Source organism: Thalassophryne amazonica, chromosome 7 (assembly GCF_902500255.1).
Source record: "Thalassophryne amazonica chromosome 7, fThaAma1.1, whole genome shotgun sequence".
Lineage (NCBI taxonomy): Eukaryota > Metazoa > Chordata > Actinopteri > Batrachoidiformes > Batrachoididae > Thalassophryne > Thalassophryne amazonica.
The window spans coordinates 25,241,318-25,262,028 of NC_047109.1; the positions used below are offsets into that span (position 1 = coordinate 25,241,318).

At 39.4% G+C, this 20,711-nt stretch overlaps 1 protein-coding gene across 1 annotated transcript in view; it reads left to right on the top strand.

Annotated features, from left to right (window-relative positions):
• Window positions 1–20,711, top strand: part of ascc3 (activating signal cointegrator 1 complex subunit 3) — a 626,361-nt gene that overhangs the window by 252,199 nt on the left and 353,451 nt on the right. Inside the window, 1 exon segment of the mRNA XM_034173960.1 lies at window positions 14,514–14,678. Within this exon segment, the coding sequence (XP_034029851.1) occupies window positions 14,514–14,678 (165 nt within the window).

Below are 20,711 nucleotides of genomic sequence, written 5' to 3' on the forward strand. Positions count from 1 at the left end.
TAAAAGAATTACGTAAATGTTCAGTTTTAACCCTTGTTTTGCTTGCAGGGGTGTTGGACAAGTTGATATACACAATGTCTGCATGTTAAACTACTCTGCAGTGACAGTAGAGAACAGGTTGAAGCAAATCTGGAGAGGTGGAGGTCCACTTGGAGACAAGGAGAATGAATGCCACTAGGAGCATGATGGCATATGTGTGTGTGAATGAGAGGGAGCATGTTGGAATAGTCCAGTTGGAAGGAGTAGACCAGGTGAAGGTTTGGAGTCTACTTTTCAGTGCCGTGAAGACTGTGGTAGAGATATGAAGCAGAGAGTGCAGGCAGGGAGGAGTGGGTGGAGATTATTGACTAATGTGATAGAAGGTCCAAGAGGGAAAGGGAAATTTACAAGAGACCAGCTAGACAGGAAGCAGATCTGAAGATGTTGTGATTTTCTTTGAGAGTGATGAGGGTGGACAGGATTCAGAATGAACATATATATCAGAGGAGCCAGCACAGGTAGGATGGGTTGGAAACGAAGTCAGAGAGGTGAGATTGAGATGGTTTGGACATGTGTAGAGGAGGAACCCAGGGTATATAGGGAGAAGGATGCTGAGGATGGAGCCATCAGGCAGGAGGAGAAATGGGAGGCCAAAGAGGAGGTTTATGGATGTGCTGAGGGAGGACATGCAGGTGGATGCTGCGAGAGAGGAAGATCCAGAAGACAGGGTAGGATGGAGACTGATGATGTGGCGTGGGAACCTCTAACAGGAGCACCTGAAAGATGAAGCAGTAGAAGGTTTTTTTTTGTTGTTTTTTTTTTATTTCTTGTCTTTTGAAAGACTTCTATTAGTTGTGGCAACTTTCACTGCTCTGAGAGAATTCTGTCTGGCACATTTTGCTGCATGAAATGTTTGCAACGCAAGTGTTTTTGCAGGAACAGTTTTATTCAACCTTACCGTCATGCACAGCCACTGATATGGGAGGTGAAAAGTACATGATTTGTGGCTTTAGTTATAATTAGTTATAGCTAGTAACAATATATGGAACAGTTCTACAACTCATTTTTCATTTGTGATTTCTTACTGTATAAGAAGCAGAAACGGTTCCTTGTAAATTGCTTCACTCAGACTGTATAACTCTACAGACTAAATAATCCTTTTCAGCCAAACTGTGTTTTCTTGTGTGTTTTCTTGAGACACTTAAGAATGTACTTTGGCCTGTGCACTTTTTGCAGTAGTTCCAGTTAGGAACAGGTGCTGGCTTTTCTTCTGCTGCTTCTTTTTTTCTTTGAGCAGCTCACTCTGTAATAGCTAGATAGACTGATTTAAATGCAAACTAGAGAGGACTTAATGAGCTTCTTTGACAGAAAGGTTTTAATTGGAATTTCCACACCCACAGACAGGTTGTGAAACAGTTCACGTATCATTAATTATGCATTGTAGAATGTTTTTACTTTGAAGTAAAAAAGTAAAAAAAAACAGGCTTTGCAGTGCAACAATGGACACTAAGCAACTTGCAAAAAAGTCTGACACTTGGTCTCCAGATACATAACTCACACAGCCTTGAAATTTGATAGTTATTATTTGTAAATTAAAACAGATAGAACCCAAGTTTTCAATCATTTGCCCTTGAAAAAAAAAATTGTAAATGAAGGTGCTATTGAACACTGAGAAAATCCCCCATATGACACATTATCTAATGGAGGACTGTTGGTTGTTTATACGGGCTCCTTTATACATAGTGCGAATTTGGTCAAATTGTGCATGAAGTCCGCATGAAGCAGGAATCGTATGCAAAACGTGTACTGCTTCTCAAACGTACACTGCTTCTCATTCATTTCATGACTGGACGTCTGTGACCACGGGTCATCTACAGAGGAACAGACGGATCTGCTTTAGTTTGATCCTTGAGTATTGTCCGCTTGATAAGAGGGATTCAATAAAATGCGGCGTTTTTATATGGTTTGTGTTTTTTTTTAGGGGTGGGCAAACATAAAAAAATCTTAATCGCATTAACTCAACGACTTTCTGTGATTAATCATGATTAATCGCATGGTATATGTGAAGCGCAAAAATGAATTCAAAAGCCGCTTAAAAGCACAGTTTTATTTGAAAATGTAAATGAACGTTGCATTTGAAAATGTAAATTTCAACTGAAACACTCTAATGAAATCAGATACGAGTATAAAACCACTGGCAGGTCATTTGTTATCCTGTTTCATATCAAAATGAGAAAATGTAAAAATAACTAAATAAAAAACAGTAACCATTGAGGTGGTACCTGAGACTTGTATAGCTTTGGTGAATGATTACAGATAACTTTGCTTCTCTCCAATGCGCCATCCTCAGGGCTGGATCCAGAGTGAAAATCTGACAGATGCATTTTTGCCCAATGATAAAATAAAAATCATACGCGTCTTGTTATTCAATCTTCATACTTTTATTTGTGTGCAACATACACTGTCACACTTTTTTTTATGTATTTATTATACTTCATGGACCATAGTGAACACTTCTTATTTGTATAAATATGATGTCCTAAAAAAATAACACTACAAGTATAACAAACATTGACTGTAAACAGGATCAAATTTATTGCCCAAATCTTTCAATTATACCTGAATCTACATGTATATATGATTTTTTTTTTCAATCGATAAAATCAATAAAAATTTGATTGCATATATTCTTAATAATATATTGAGATACAGACAGTTCACAGAAGACATTTTCCATTGATACAATCAAAATTAGAAACATTCCAGCAGGTAACAATATTCATGTCCATGACTAAATATACTAAAACAAATACATCACAATTGTACACATACCACAATTTGATATGTGTACAATTGTGATGTATTTGTTTTAGTTTATTTAGATTTTGTTGTGATTTGGCACTTTATAAGCCAATTAAATTGAACTGAAATTGAACATTTTATTGAGTCTTAAAGTAAATAAATATGAAATTGGTCACTGGATCCTTAAACTTTAGACATAATAAACTCTACATGGTGAATCCTTGATCTCTGGACATAAATAGGAATAAACAAAATCTGTAGTTTTTGTCAAAAGCATTTCCTTTCAGACATTATTGGCATAAATGTCTTTCCATATGTCTGAGCTGAGCTCTTACAGCTGCTGTGCTTCACTTCAGGATGTAATTTGAAAAGAAAATACAGCACGTTTCATTTTGGGAGGAAAAAAACGTTTTAGTCGATTGTAGTTTTTTGTCTGTATTACAACGTTTGGAAAGAGGTGTCATTTTATTTAAAGCGGCGATTCATTTTGAAGTTATTAATTCCGACCGGACTCTGTCTCTGCCGCGCAGCGTTTCGAGTTGTGTGAACGGAACGGAGGACGATTCTCGTTTCTTGACAGCAACAAGACAAGAGTCCCAGTTAGTGACTTTAATCCACACAAAAGTGACTGACGATATTTTAATTGTTTTGAGAGGGGTTAAGAAGCAGACTTGCCAAAGAGCAGTGAATCAAAGAACCAAAGAGCTACTGGATCAAAGCAATGCTTCAATGGTTCATGGTTTCAAAGTGGAGCCACGCTGCAGAAACGGTTGATTACTGACCAAACACTGAATATCCGACTTTATTTGTACGTCGTATGACTCTGAAACTCGGAAAAAATCTGTATAATTTACGGACTATAGGTTGACATGAAAACCACCGAAAAGCTGTGTTCACCGTGGGGACACGTTCGGCACTATTCAGGATTATTCATGATTTTTTTTTTTTACCGATGACGAACGATGCGTAAATAACATTTGACCGATGCAGCTGCATCTGTCCAAACCAGTCTGGATCCGGGTCTGACCCTGTAGAACTTTGTACCGAAAATGTCCACTCAAAAGTTCGGCGTCTTTCTGCATTTTGTTTTGTTGTGCATTGCATAGCCTGTACTTTTCTCGATCCTCATGTCGTTTTCTGTGTGAACTCAGCTATCAGCAGGAAGCAGCAGCATAAACTCGCTCCCGACTGACACTTTCAAAATAAAAGGCAACAAACAGTCATAAAAGGCTTAAAAAAAAAAAAAAACCCGCAGCGTTAAGGGGAGGAACAAAATTGTCGGCGATAATGACCTCAATAATTAACGCAACGTTAGCGCGTTAATGTTGCCCAGCCCTAGTTTTTTTTTTTTAATACGTCAACGTCCTTCTTGATTTTAGGCATTTTCCTGCACTGTTTACAGGCCAGCGATGGTAGCACAGTCGTAAAGTTTCCATCTGGTAATCAGAGCTTACAGGTTCAAATCCCATGAGTGACTTTTTTTTTTAAACCAGGGTTATTTAACTGCAGGGTTTTGTATTGCGTCCCATTTTAGTATGTACTATTTATATCAACCCAGTGATATTCACTAATTATACAGCTGGTTTTTATTTTATTGTTCTCCACATCAGCGTACTATGTGTGAAGGGGCCCTAAGATTTGAGGTTTTGAAGTTAGTCACCCAATGATAACATTACATTTTTCTATGTTGTACACTGAGTCAAGAGACTGATTTTCAAAGTATGATGCACAAAACAAGAATTTTAACTAATACTTCACGTATACCAAATCACAGTTGTTTGATTAATGTGGGGTCACGTTTGGAATCACTTCAGCAATATTAGCTGTAATGCCAATAGTTTTGTCATATCTTATTTATGTTTGTTGTACAAGTAGATGGATTCATTTCTAACTTTTATTTGGCGTAAACTGTCTCTTCCAGGCATGCCCTAATCACATTCACACCTCTAAGCTTTCCAGTAAAACTAGTTTGATCTCTTGGCTATTGCACAAAGTCCCCCATGATGGTGGGAGTAGGTGTTTGCCAAGTACTACTTTTCAGCTTTTTCACTCGGATTTCTCTGTCGAGTCTAGAACTGAATTGTCAGTATTTTATTCAGACCTGCTTCTTTGGTTTTTGGCTGACCACTTCCACATTTAGTTTTCTTCCTGTCCAGATAGTGGCAGGTGTTGTGCTTGAAATAAGCACCATTAATGAAGCGTTTCTTCATCTGAACACTTTTAAAGTGTATCAAAGTTTTGTCACAAATTTAAACCAAGTCACAAGTTTTATAACCCCAAATTAGAAAAGTTGGTTTGGCATATATATTAAAAAATATAACACAATGCTAAAATACTCTCGGCCGTATGAGCATTGTGTTGTTTATAATTTGCAGTTGTTTAATTATTAAGATACTATTGTCTTACGTACAATTTGTTGATGTTCTATAAAGCCCCTCTGTCAATCAGTCAGTCAAAAACAATATTTACATTTTAACGACATCTGCAGAAGGCCTTGCGTGTGCGCATATATGAGCTTTTGACAAGAGCAGATGTTGTACAAATCAAGGAATATTTGTAGATCACCTTCTGCATTTGCAAGAATTAATGAGACAAATTTTAATGATTGTGAAGCACGGAGGAGTACAGTCTAGTAGTTAGCTTTGAGTTAACGGGAGTTAGTGTGCATGCTAATGTCCACATATTGTATTATAAATCATTTCAGATGTGTTATTAGGTTCCAAAACAGGTTTAGAATTGTTTATTTCTCGCTAGCGTTTACATAATATATGATAAAGATGTTATTTCTAGCCAAAAATGAAGTGAAGTTAGCAGCTAGCGAAACGAGGAAGTGACACCACCACACTAGTAAGTCCCTTCGGCTGCTCCCTTGTTTGCACTCGGGGTCGCCACAGCAAATCCAAGGTGGATCTGCATGTTCAGGTTTTACGCCGGATGCCCTTCCTGACGCAACTCCACATTACATGGAGAAATGTGGCAGGGGTGGGATTTGAACGCGGAACCTTCTGCACTGAAACCAAGTGCATTAACCACTTGTCCACCACCACACTAACGTTCACTAAATGTTTTGTAAATCCTTCCAGAGGTGTTACCAGGTTACAAACACAGCGTTTTCAGTTTTAGAGGTGTATATTTCTCGCTAGCCTTTACATAATATATGAGAAAGGTGTTATTTCTAGCCAAAAAACGAAGTGAAGTTACCAGCTAGCGACACCAGGAAGTGCCATCACCACACTAATGTCCGCGAGATTGTGCCATAAAATTAGGTACAGTGAGATTTGTGAGATTTTAACCTCTCAAAATGCCTCTTAAAATATGTCAAGGTTAGCCATCTTCGAACTTGTCCAAGGTCTGTGTCCCAAGAATGTTCCCTGTGAATTTGAAGACTGTGGCAGTAATAGAACTGGAGTTATGCTCTACACGGACGGACAGACAGACGGATGGATGCCAGGTCTTCACAATACCCTATGGCCATATGTTGTCCTCAGGTAATAAAAAGTGGCCATTTTTATTACATTTGTTTTGACTTCTATTTCATTGCAGACATTGTGAACCAAAGGTATTTTGTGTGCTCAACTCTATTTAACACACAGAGGTCCAAGCTTTTCTCTTCTACCTGTAAAGCCCATGGAGAGTCAAATGACCCTGGCTACTTGACTTGGCTAGCCACAGTCTTGTGTTTGCATAAAGCCCATGGAGAGTCAAATGACCCTGGCTAGCTGACTTGGCTAGCCACAGTCTTGGGTTTGCATATTTGCTGTCTGTGTGTTCTGAGACTTCCTTGTTTACATAACAGAAGTAGCTCTCCACAGGGGATCTTGGAGTCACTTGCCTGCTTAGCTGAAGGGGCTGCGTCTGAAGCAGGAGTTGTGTGCAAAACGTGTAAAATTACAGCTGCCTAGTACACCTATTGCTACAACTATTTGTGCACCACAGCGGCTGAAAGATCTGTCGTTCTGGATGTCCCAGCTGGACAATATGTACTGTGTTTGGATAGACATGGACTAACAACTGCCCACTGTGACACATGTGTGTCTGCTTGCTGTCATCATGTGGACATAATGACATAATAGTGTGGGGACTGTTAGTCATTGTGAGTGACTGTAACCTGTACCTATTGTATATATTTTGGTTTTCTGGTGTGTTTTTTGGTACATTTTGGTACATTTCAATAAAATCCAGAAAACAAAATTTCATCTCTCCCCCAGGAAGTTTTCTTTTGGTGTGTTTTTTGGTACATTTCAGTACAATTCAGAAAACAAAATTTCATCTCTCCCTGAGGGTAAAGTTATTTATCCACCTAAGCACAAATCAGCAGCCCTTTCAGCTAAGCAGGCACACAGACAGCAAATATGCAAACACAAGAATGTGGCTAGCCAAGTCAGCCCCTCCCCTGAGGTGTTCTGAGACTTCCTTGTTTACATAACAGAAGTAGCTCTCCACAGGGGATCTTGGAGTCATTTGACTATCTGTGGACTTTAGAGGTAGATTGGTCATTTGACCAGACCTTGGCCTTCTGAGTCCATTCCAGCTTTTCAGGCCTGCAACACATTCCGAAAAAAGGGTTAGGGACAGGAGGAATTTAGTGCTTGTAATGTAGTTAAAGTTTAAATATTGATATTTCAAATAAGTGATATCAACAGATGATTATATTCCTTATTTGGTACAAACACAGTATCCACGGGTCTTTGAGGAGCAAAAATTGGGAGAGTATCTGCAGTTTGTCAAGATGTGAGAAAAAAATTCTAATTTTTTAAACCAGTGTTCCTCAAAGAAAGATGGGAAAGGATTTGTGAAAGTCTAAGCTGAACACCCATGATCGCAGATCACTGTATAAATAACTTTCATTCATCAACAGCTAATATAACTGCATGGACAAGGGAATACTACACTACATTATGGACTTATATTGACAAATATCACTTAAAACTAGGGATGCACGATCCACAATTTTTCACTTCCGATCCAATCCCGATACTGGAATTTGGATATCTGCCAATACTATTCTATTATTGTCATTATTGTTGATTTAAGATGAGGATATTTTGTGTCCCTAGTTGTAAAGCTTCATGATGAAGTGGTATAGAGGAGTGGTATATAGGATTTTCTTAAAAAGACCGAAAGTTCAGCTACAATTTGCCAGAAGGTACATCTCAGATTCAAACCTAGATTTGATGTTTTCATTAGAGAATTTACTTGTATGTATTGTTGGGTCAGTGGCTGAAGTTTCATCTCTTGAACACCAGATGACACACACGCTCCGAGTACATGAACCATTTTTAGATTAGGGAGCATATTTCCTCATTTTCAAAACACAAGAAACCACCAATAAATAAATACAAATACCTAATTTACTCATACTTGGAGTCAGCTGGGGTAAATCGTTGTACTCTGGCTCAGTTTGTTGTCTGCTCCAGGTAATATGCTTTTTCAATTATTTGATTCAGGTCAAGATGGAGTGTTTGCCTCTCGGTACAACAGCTTTGCAAACATTGCACGTTGCAGTCCTGTTTTGCAGTGTTCAGCAAACATGTCAGTGACAGTACTCTTGCCTGTTTGGTGGCTGCTAACTGCGGAAGAGACCTCTCGAATGGAGACATCCCACATTACAGTACACCGTCTCAGTGAGAGACACGCCTTATTTCAGAAACTCCCCTCCTCGCACTTTGCATCGAGCAGAGCAGCAAACCAGCACCTGTGGAGATGGTTTACAGACATTTCACAGTTTTTCTGGATTGGAAAACTCCACAGGTTGTTAAGGAAATTTCCAGTCTATGAATTACGTTGGTATCGGAAGCCGAGAATACAAGACTCAAAGACAGACAGGAAACGGACTTCAATTTTACATTTCATATTAAAAGATGCCTCCACTGAACAGAGTTGACTTGCAAGCTGCCCTCACCCCACGCTCTCCCTGCCTCTTCTGCCTGCCCTCAGCTCCGCATCCATGTGGGCAGGCCGTTGCCCTGCGTGGATCAGTAAAGTTATGCGATTGGTTGAAAAATGTTGCATTTGACATTTACAGTAGTGTTCAGAATAATAGTAGTGCTATGTGACTAAAAAGATTAATCCAGGTTTTGAGTATATTTCTTATTGTTACATGGGAAACAAGGTACCAGTAGATTCAGTAGATTCTCACAAATCCAACAAGACCAAGCATTCATGATATGCACACTTTTAAGGCTATGAAATTGGGCTATTAGTAAAAATAGTAGAAAAGGGGGTGTTCGCAATAATAGTAGCATCTGCTGTTGATGCTACAAACTCAAAACTATTATGTTCAAACTGCTTTTTTAGCAATCCTGTGAATCACTGAACTAGTATTTAGTTGTATAACCACAGTTTTTCATGATTTCTTCACATCTGCGAGGCATTAATTTTGTTGGTTTGGAACCAAGATTTTGCTGGTTTACTAGTGTGCTTGGGGTCATTGTCTTGTTGAAACACCCATTTCAAGGGCATGTCCTCTTCTGTATAAGGCAACATGACCTCTTCAAGTATTTTGACATATCCATGATACCTGGTATGCGATATATAGGCCCAACACCATAGTAGGAGAAACATGCCCATATCATGATGCTTGCACCACCATGCTTCATTGTCTTCACTGTGAACTGTGGCTTGAATTCAGAGTTTGGGGGTCATCTCACAAACTGTCTGCGGCCCTTGGACCCAAAAAGAACAATTTTACTCTCATCAGTCCACAAAATATTCCTCCATTTCTCTTTAGGCCAGTTGATGTGTTCTTTGGCAAATTGTAACCTCTTCTGCACGTCTTTTATTTAACAGAGGGACTTTGCGGGGGATTCTTGCAAATAAATTAGCTTCACACAAGCGTCTTCTAACTGTCACAGCACTTACAGGTAACTCCAGACTGTCTTTGATCATCCTGGAGCTGATCAATGGCTGAGCCTTTGCCATTCTGGTTATTCGTCTATCCATTTTGATGGTTGTTTTCCGTTTTCTTCCACACGTCTCTGGTTTTTTTGTCCATTTTAAAGCATTGGAGATCACTGTAGATGAACAGCCTATAATTTTTTGCACCTGCGTATGTTTTCCCCTCTCCATTCAACTTTTTAATTAAACTTCGTTGTTCTTCTGAACAATGTCTTGAACGTCCCATTTTCCTCAGGCTTTCAAAGAGAAAAGCATGTTCAACAGGTGCTGGCTTCATCCTTAAATAGGGGACACCTGATTCACACCTGTTTGTTCTACAAAATTGACGAAGTCATTGACTGAATGCCACACTATTATTATTGTATTATTATTGTTTATTATTATTATTATTGTATTATTGAAAGCCCAAAGTTCAGATTTTTCATTACCATGGTGACCAAATTGCCAGAGAACCACACAACAGGAATCTGTTAGTCAAAATATATCTACCAAATTTGATTGTCGGCCTTGTCAGTAGCCTTGGAGGTAGCATTGTTACAATTGTGGTGTATATAGTGTGCACATATCAAAGCTAAAATCTGTTATTCCTTACTCAACCACTTACTCCGGTTAAGGGTCACAGGGGTCTGGATCCTGTCCCAGTCATAGGGCGTGAGGCGTGGTACATCCTGGACAGGACGACAGTCTGTCGCAAGGTCACATATAGACAAACAAACACATTCACACCTGCACGCACACCAACGGACAATTTTCAAAGTTTACAATCCACCTAACCCGCATGTCATTTGGATGTGGGAAGAAGCTGTCGCACCCCGAGAGAACCCACGCAAACACAATGGAGAACACACAAACTCCACACAGAAAGGCCACAGGTGGGAATTTACCCCATGACCTTCTTGGTGCGAGACAACAGTGCTAACCACTAACCCCCACCATGCTGTCCGTTTTGTCATTCCTATGGTAATTAGGTTACAAATGCCCCCCACCCACAGGGCTCAGAGGATCACAATAGACATCTGCCAAATCTGGAGCAAATCTCTTCAATATCTTTGGGGAAAACACAGGATTCACTCATACAAACATGTACAGTAAAGTTCAAAATAATAGTGTGTTTTAAAAAGTGAGTAAAGCTTAAATTCCTTAAAATAGATTTTATTTCTCTACAAACAAATGCATTGGGAACACTGCACTTTCTATTCCAAATCAAAACTTGAAGAAAAATGTATCACATTTGTTAATACTTTACAGAAGGTGAAGAGAAAAAGAATAGGTTTAAAAAAAAAAAGCAATCTTGTCTGCATTTTTCTTTACAAACTCAAACGTATAAACTGAAAAATGTTTTAAGTTTATATTTCCTGAGAATTACTGAACTAATATTTAGTTGCATAACCACTGTTTCTGAGAACTGCTTCACATCTGTGTCGCATGGAGTCAACCAACTTCTGACACCTGGTTACAGGTATTCCAGCCCGGGACAGTTGGATTACATTCCACAATTCCTGTTACAGCACATATTGTCGCAGGGCATATATTGTCATTATGACGATATATGCCGACGTTTATGGCCCCATTGCGACACATATTGTCGCCAGCGACAGTATGTGTCCAGTTTTTACAGCACATATTGTTGCCAGGGACAATATGTGCCAGGTGTGTTACTACAAACAATCCACTGCACCAGCGACAATATGTGCCATGAACAATGGTACATATTGCCATGATATGCTGCAAAAGTTGTGCATGTGCGTGTGTGTGTGTGTGTGTGTGTGTGTGAGTGTGAGAGAGAGGGAGACAGACACAGAGAGAGATCATAACAATTTTATATTTTATTAATTTGTGTATATAGATGGCTTTGTGTCCATTTTTAAGTATGTTTTTTGTTTTGTTTTTTATTTTATCAAAGCGCCTTGGGGCAACTGTTTGTTGTGATTTGGCGCTATATAAATAAAATTGATTTGATTTGATTTTTGTTGTTTGTTTTTCTGTGTTGTCATGGGGACCGCGATGGAAATAAGTCTGTGCTTTTTCGTGCCATCCTCGGCAAGTATATGTATGTATATTGTAATTTTTATTTCATATCATGTATTTTGCCAAATCAATCAAAGAGAGCGAGAGAGACTCTTGCTCAAATTAGATCCACGCACCTCAGGCGTAAAAGCTGGTTGGATTCACACGTAAATCTGTGGATTAGCGCAAGAGCTGTCGCAGCATAAATCCTTGTGTGATCGTTCCACTGGCAGCAGTTGAATCATCCTCATCTGCACATACATGACAATATAATATTGTGCACGCTTAACAGAACTTCACAGTAAAAAGCACCTCTTTAAATGTGTGCTGTTGCTGGCAGGGGCTGTTTAATGTATTTCTCATTTGTAATTGTGCCAGTCGTTGCCATTTGTTCGCTCCAAAGGCTACGATACTGAATTTAAAATGTGTATTATAAAAATATATAAATCAGAAGGCAACATATAGGAGGATTTCCTCGTAAGTGTCACTTCAGGGATCCACAGTAGGCCACAGCCCAGCTCGTACAGACCTGTCATTCTAAAACATAATGACGAAATAAAACTTCTCTTCTGATTTGCACCACCTCGTAGGTCCTCAAGTCTCACTTTGGGGATATCTCATCACCATGCAGCAGTCATTTTCTGTTCAACTGCGCACTTTGGCAAACCAATGATGAGGAAGGGAGGGGCGCGAGAGGACTCAGCAACTTGCATGGATGGTGAATATATCATGCAAAATTGTCACCAGGCTTATGCACAGTGCGACGGTTCAGGGTCTCCGGTGCGTGCCCTGTTCTGTCACCGCTATCAGCAGCAGAAGCAGCAGCAGTGCCAGCATTTTTATTATTACTGAGCCAATATCACCCGACCGCTTTGAATAATTCACCAAGTGCTAAAAGTCATGCTGAAACGATGTGGCGTTCTGCAGCTGCGCAGATGCATGTCTGTGTACCCATTGCAAGTCAGTACAGGATGGATCAAACCATTCTCCTCGATCCTGTGCACACTGGTCGCAAAACGTCCTGGTGCTGTTGAGAAGGCTTGCAAGAAAATAAATGTGACACTTTTCATGCGCTTAGAGCGCTAAAACGCCAGATCCGAACCTGATGCGCATCCACAGGAAGCCTACTTTTTAGACCTCTATGTGCAAGCTGCCCACGTCATCGGTTAGCGGTAAAGGCACAATGGTCTCCGGCGATGGTGTTGCCTGTAGCCTCCCGCCGGCACCCCTGGGGGCCACTCGCAAAAAAACAAAACAAAAAAAAAACACACCTTTGGGCTACAACTTTGGATCAGACGACACCATCTGCTGAATTTAAGCAGCATATTAAATAAATAAATAAATGCCAATGATTTTATTTTTGACTGAGCAAGTGTGTGTGTGTGTGTGTGTGTGTGTGTGTGAGAGACAGGGAAAAAAAACAATTCATAGGTAAACATCAAGTTTTACTTCTTGCTCTGATGTGCCTCGATTGGCAGTATATATTGTCGCTTGGTACAGTATGTGCTGGCGACATTATGTGCTGGTGCCTTTGTACATTGCTGGCGACAATATATGCCCTGTGACAAAACATTTGGTAACAATTCATCTGCATTTGTTGGTTTTGCCTCAGAAACAGCATTTTTTATGTCACCCAACAAGTTTTCTATTGGATTAAGGTCCAGGGATTGGGCTGGCCACTCCATTTCTCTAATCTTGTTGATCTAGAACCAAGCTGCTGCTTACTTGCTGGTGTATGTTTCTTGTTGAAATACCCATGTCAAGGGCATTTTCTCTTCAGTATAAGGCAGCATGGCCTGTTCAAGTATTTTGATGAATTCCAATTGATCCATGATACCTGGTCTGCGATAAATTGGCCCAACACCATAGTATGAGAAACATCCCCATATCATGATGTTTGCTTCTAATTCTTACAGTACTCACAGATAACTTTAGATCAGTGGTGTCCAATTACATTCTAGAAAGGGTTGAGAGGGTGCAGCTTTTCTTTGCAGCCACTGACTCCAGCAGGGGATTTCACTGATTACCATCACTTTAAGGAGATTGGACGAGTTCACCTGCTGGAGTCAGTGGCTGCAAAGAAAACCTGCACCCTCTTGGTCCTTTCTGCAATGTCCTTGGACACCACTGCTTCAGACCTTCTTTGATCACCCTGGTGCTCATCGTTGGCTGAGTTTGCCATTCTGACTATTCTTCAATCCATTTGATTGGACGTTTTCTCTTTTCTTCCATGTCTTTTTGGTTTTGGTTGTCATTTTAAAGCCTTTCAGATCATTCTAGCTGAGCTGGGCATTTTCTGAGCATCATTTTTTTTTGTACTTCTTTATTTGTTTCCCCTCTGCAATCAGCTTTTTAATCAACGTACACTGCTCTGAACAATGTCTGGAATGACCCATTTTACTCAGATTCTCATAGAGAAATGCACTACAGCCAGCATGTGCAACATTTGCTACCTTAGTCCTTAAATAAGGGCCAACTGTAAAGGTGTAATAAGGGTCACAAAAAGAAAAATGCAGACACGGCTGTTTTTTAATTTCTTTTCTTCACTTTGTTACATAATAAACTTGATAAATTCTTTCTTTGTTTTGATTTGAAACAGAGTGCTCCCAGTGCATTTATGTGCATAGAAATAAAAGCTATTTTAAGGATTTTTTAGCTTTACTCATTTTTTAAACACAATGCTGTCCTTTTGAGCACAACTGTACTTACTTGGATTGCAGTGACATTTTGTTTTTGTATACATTCTTGCATGAATCGCTCTCTTTATAATGAGAAGGTATTTCACAAAGCCACAACCTTTTTCTTAATATCTGCGCTTTTGTTGTCAGATGCTGGTGACCACACCGGAGAAATGGGACGTTGTGACCAGGAAAAGTGTTGGAGATGTTGCTCTGTCTCAGATCGTGCGTCTCTTAATCCTGGATGAAGTTCACCTTCTCCATGAGGATCGGGGCCCTGTCCTGGAGAGCCTGGTGGCCAGGACCATCAGACAGGTCTGTCTTACCCTCTCAGCACTATCAGTTTATTAAACATCACTTTATCAACATTGTCATTCTGATTCCTCTGTATGTGCCATATTTTCTGGTCTATAAGTCGCACTGGACTATTGGAAGTGTAGAGAGAAAACAACAACATACATGTCAAACTGGTCTATAAGTTGTATTTTTGTTTTTTGTGGGTTTGTTGGAACATGGTGCTGCTGCTTCATGCAACAAGCAGCAAAATGAATTTAATTGATGGGATTATATATTTATAACAGGTGCAATAGGTATTTCTGATCATTTATGATATAGGTAAGGTAAATATGCAAAGCAGGTAGGTTTTTTTTTTTTGGCTTCTTGGCTTTTTTTAATTTATAATGCAAGCACAGCATTAGTGAGCAGAGGCTAACAAGCTAATTAATGTATTGTATGAGGCACAAAATGTGAGTAAACTGCTTTGTCATCACTGCGCAGACAATAATGGGTGTTAAACAGGAGTTTAACATTTGAAATTTCTTTTGTGAAACATTTGTAAAAGATAATACTTATCATAGCTTAGCTGACCTGCTGTTGCTGTTCGTGGTGTCTCATACAGTCCAAACAAGTGTTATTCTGAGTAATATAAAGGTGTCATTCCATGTGAACTCATGGTGACCAACTCAGACTTGTCTTGAAAACTATTTTGTTGGTGTCTCTACATATATAATGAACATATGCAGTTTTTGGTGGAAAATCCTAAAGGTTTCTGAAGTATGGGCCTTTAAAAAAGGGATGCTGTGCCCTTTTTGAGTCCCGCAAATTGCATATTTTCCTGTCTAGCAAATTTGGACACCAATATTTCTGAAATAAGCAAAGATTGCTGGCTGAAATTGGCTTTCCTGGGTATTTTGGGCCAAAGCTTTTAGTTTCTGTCAGTCACTGGATGAAATAGGTTGATATTTTAAGAAAAAATTTGCCAGTCAAAAATTGGTCAAAAAGTGTATTTTTTTTTTTTTAAGCCAAAGTCCCATAAGTTGTAAATTAAGACCTTTGCAGAGACAGGTGCCCTCTTGCAGACGGTCCTGTCTTCATATTGAAGGAATCCAGCATTAATAGCCTGTTGTAAATGACTGTAGGCTACACTGGCACCGTAAAGATAGATTTTTCCATTTTTGTACATATAAACATCACGCCGTTGAAGACCAATAACTCAGAACCTAAAAAACATAGACCTTTTCAGATGATAGAATCTAAAAGCCTGGGCCCACATTACCCAGAAAAGCAAATTCCAGCCATATATTTGCTTGTTTCGTAGATACTGGCATCCAGGTGTGGCTACCCAGGACAATTCCTGAGTGTCAGAAATAGGCACAACAACCCTTTTTCAAAGGACCATAGTTCAGAAACCCTTAAGATTTTCAACCTAAAACTTTCTACATGTTCATTAAGCATGTAGAGGCACCAACACAATAGTTTTTAAGCCAAATCTGAGTAGGTCACTGTAGGCAAATCCTGGTCTTTGGGTGCGTTCATATGGAATGAACCGAAGGTTAATTTCCTGTTTTGATTCTGGTGTGTGGTATTTCAATTTGAGAACAGGATTATAGAATTCACTTTTTTCTCAAAGACAAAAATCACAGCTGCTTCATCTTCTTAGTTGCCATCCATCTTAACACTGCACTACCTCAAATTTCTGCTTCATAGCCATCTTGTGGCCACATTTAGTAATGCAGTATTTTCTCATATATATGTCGCTTTGGAATATAAATTGAAGAACCTCCCAAATGAATTAAAAACAAAAGGGATAGTAGTACAGAAAATACTGTGATCACAATCCTGGGAAGTGAAGGTGAAATTTCATTTATTTTTTCAGTCTGTAATAGCATTTCAAACACAGAACCAAACATATGCTAACAGTGTTTGCTTAGCATTGCATGCTGTTAGTCCTCCAGTCCTTCACCACATTTTACATAAAATCTCCATAGTACTCACCCAAATGCTCATAAACGGCTGTGCCTCCAAGGAAAAGGAGAAAGGGAGGGAGTACAAAGGCAAAACAAGAGCATATAATAATATGTGTGTCTGAGTGAGTTTAAAGAGGCAAGTCACAGCGCAGCACCTATCTTTGAATTTATAGGCTTTGTTACTTGCTTCAGGGTGAATGGTTACCTTGGTTGGAATTGTTTTCTTGTATTCTTAGATTGATTTTAAACTCTTTATTTTGAATTTCATTTTAATGGGATGGCAATTTAACATCACTCCAATACAGAGCAAGAAGCTGATGTGTTGTTGTGTTAACCAATTTGTTCACTGAGAATTAACTGGCTCTGTGTCCCCGTGTCAGAATGTTATACAATCACATCGTTCTATGTTGCCAGTCCTAACATAAACCTGTGTTTTCTCATTTCACATGTATATGCATAAAGTTCTATATCCTGAAAGGGATTTGGTTTGATATCAGCAGGGTTTATGTCCAGTGAACCAAATAGAATGGTCTTGTTCATTAGGGATATGAATCATACAACAACTCACGATTCAATTCGATTCCGATTCTTGGGGTGACGGTTCGATTCAGAATCGATTTTTGATTCAAAGAGCTCTGAGAAATAGTTATATTACTTAAAAAATGTTTATGTTTAAGAAAATGCAGCTTTACAAGGTTAATCAAGTGATTCTAGATGTACGAGGGCTGTCCATAAAGTATAGGTCCTTTTTATTTTTTTCAAAAACTATATGGATTTCATTCATATGTTTTTACGTCAGACATGCTTGAACCCTCGTGCGCATGCGTGAGTTTTTCCACGCCTGTCGGTGACGTCATTCGCCTGTGAGCACTCCTTGTGGGAGGAGTCGTCCAGCCCCTCGTCGGAATTCCTTTGTCTGAGAAGTTGCTGAGAGACTGGCGCTTTGTTTGATCAAAATGTTTTCTAAACCTGTGAGACACATCGAAGTGGACACGGTTCGAAAAATTAAGCTGGTTTTCAGTGAAAATTTTAACGGCTGATGAGAGATTTTGAGGTGATACTGTTGCTTTAAGGACTTCCCACAGTGCGAGAAGTCGTGCTGCGCTCTCAAGCGGCGTCATCATCCTGTTTCAAGCTTAAAACCTCCACATTTCAGGCTCTATTGATCCAGGACGTCGTGAGAGAACAGAGAAGTTTCAGAAGAAGTCGGTTTCAGCATTTTATCCGGATATTCCACTGTTAAAGGAGATTTTTTTAATGAAAGACATGCGGACGGGTCCGCGCGTCGGGACACAGCCGACGCGGTGCGGCGGCACAGGAAAAACACCTCCGTGTTGTTAACCATTTGTAAAATCCAGGCAGCTTTTGATGGCTTTCAGTGGAGTGAGTATATGAGAAATTGTTTAACAGCTGGACATGTTCCAACTTGTCCTTAAGGCTTCCAACAGAGGTGTTTTTCCTGTGGTGGAGCGTCGCGGCGGCTGTGAGCCGACACGCGGACCCGTCCGCACATCTTTCATTAAAAAAATCTCCTTTAACAGTGGAATATCCGGATAAAATGCTGAAACCGACTTCTTCTGAAACTTCTCTGTTCTCTCACGACGTCCTGGATCAATAGAGCCTGAAATGTGGAGGTTTTAAGCTTGAAACAGGCTGATGACGCCGCCTGAGAGCGCTGCGCGACGTCTCGCACTGTGGGAAGTCCTTAAAGCGACAGTATCACCTCAAAATCTCTCATCAGCCGTTAAAATTTTCACTGAAAACCAGCTTAATTTTTCGAACCGTGTCCACTTCGATGTGTCTCACAGGTTTAGAAAAAATTTTGATCAAACAAAGCGCCAGTCTCTCAGCAACTTCTCAGACAAAGGAATTCCGACGAGGGGCTGGACGACTCCTCCCACAAGGAGTGCTCACAGGCGAATGACGTCACCGACAGGCGTGGAAAAACTCACGCATGCGCACGAGGGTTCAAGCATGTCTGACATAAAAACATATGAATGAAATCCATATAGTTTTTGAAAAAAATAAAAAGGACCTATACTTTATGGACAGACCTCGTAAATTTACTTATCTGCTTTGCTCGTTCGGAGTTGGCTGGCAGTTTAGCGAAGCGCTGGTCAGTAGTCGCTGCTCCCCTCTTTTAGCTCCAGGTGATGACGTAGCATGTGGGCTTGCGGATTTGAAGTGTTTCCAAAGTACTTGACTTTCATTTTTCAGATTTTGCACACTGCATATTTTGCCAGGTATGCCTTTTAGCACAGCTGATTTTTCAGATATCAATCAGCCCAGAAACAGTCCATCTTGTGACTTTGCTGTCTAAATCAACCATTAATGCTTTTATGGTCATGAAAGATCTTGTTTGTACAGTGCAAACACTGTTTATAGACATGGGCGCAATTTGGTGGGGGATAGGGGGGACATGTCCCCCCACCTTTTCAACCAGGAGGGACAGAATATGGTATGTCCCCCTATCTTCTGACTTATATGTGTGTAATTGAAACATGCTATGCCAGTCTTATGTGCAAACCATGTCAGTCTTATGTGCCAAACCGTGTCAGAATAGTATCTTTGTTTCTGCAAGTTTGTATTTTTAGCAGCATTGACTTGTTTACAACACCTGTTTCTTGTTTGTCACATTCGGAATTTTCTGGGACTGCATTTGCCCAGATTTGAAATGAAAAATAGTTGCCTCTAGGGACTAGTGTCTACACATAAGTATCAATGGACCATATGCTAATTTACTGAATTTTGAAAGTTAGAAAAGGAAATTAGAAAAGCTATCTGGGACCTCAGAAAGCCCATCTGCAATTATTGCTTGATCTCCAAAATCAGTCTATGCAAGTGAAATTATGTTCAGTATGAGTGTTGTCATTAGTGCCACTTTGAAAATTAAATTCATGATAAGTAATTTATCCTAAACGTATGATCTGTTGTTTTTTCAAACTTATGCAAAAACAAATCTTGAGGAAAAAAATACAGTATGCAATAGTTAATAATTATTAAGAGCCTGTTTTTTCATATTTATAAATACATTTTACCACATTGCAGTTGTTTTTTAATGAGAACTCAACCTATCATTCTTTTTGAGTTCTACACATGTGGTGATACCTTATTTACACCAGGATGTTAATAAAATCAATGCTGGCTATTCTCAGAATAAAGTATGTATATCCACAGTTTCAAATTGTATAAGTCAAATGGTGTCCACTTTATGGTCTTCTCAAAACAATAAATTACTGTTCTGGATGCTCAGAATGCATCTGAGCTTATCTAGAAACCGTTGGCTTCTGGGGGACTAAAGCTTCCCCTGGACCCCCGGCCTATGGGCTTCGCAGTTTGTCCCCCCAATATCTAGTTCTAAATTGCACCCTTGTTTGTAGAATGGCACATTTTAAATAAAGTGTTGAGATAGCAGTTATTTGAGCTCTTTTAAACAAGCTTTGAACACCATTCTTTAAAAAAAAAAAAAAAAAAAAGAAAACCAGCTGGTACCTGTGGAACCACATTGCGCCGCTTATGGCAATAAATAAAACATAAAAACCAGGTGGTACCTGTGGAATCACATTGTGCCGCTTATGTAGAATAAATAAAAAATAAAAACCAGCTGGTACCTGTGGAATCACATTGCGCCGCTTATGTAGAATAAATAAAAAATAAAAACCAGCTGGTACCTGTGGAATCACATTGCGCCGCTTATGTAGAATAAATAAAAAATAAAAACCAGCTGGTACCTGTGGAATCACATTGCGCCGCTTATGTAGAATAAATAAAAAATAAAAACCAGCTGGTACCTGTGGAATCACATTGCGCCGCTTATGTAGAATAAATAAAAAATAAAAACCAGCTGGTACCTGTGGAATCACATTGCGCCGCTTATGTAGAATAAATAAAACATAAAAACTCGCTGGTACCTGTGGAACCACATCACACCACTAATGTGGAATATATATATATATATATATATATATATATATATATATATATATATATATATATAAACAACCAAAAAACGTACCACCCACAGGATTCGTACCTGCACTTTACTGAAACTTTACCACTGAGCTACCGTCACTGGCCTGTAAACGCTGGGGAGAAAATGCCT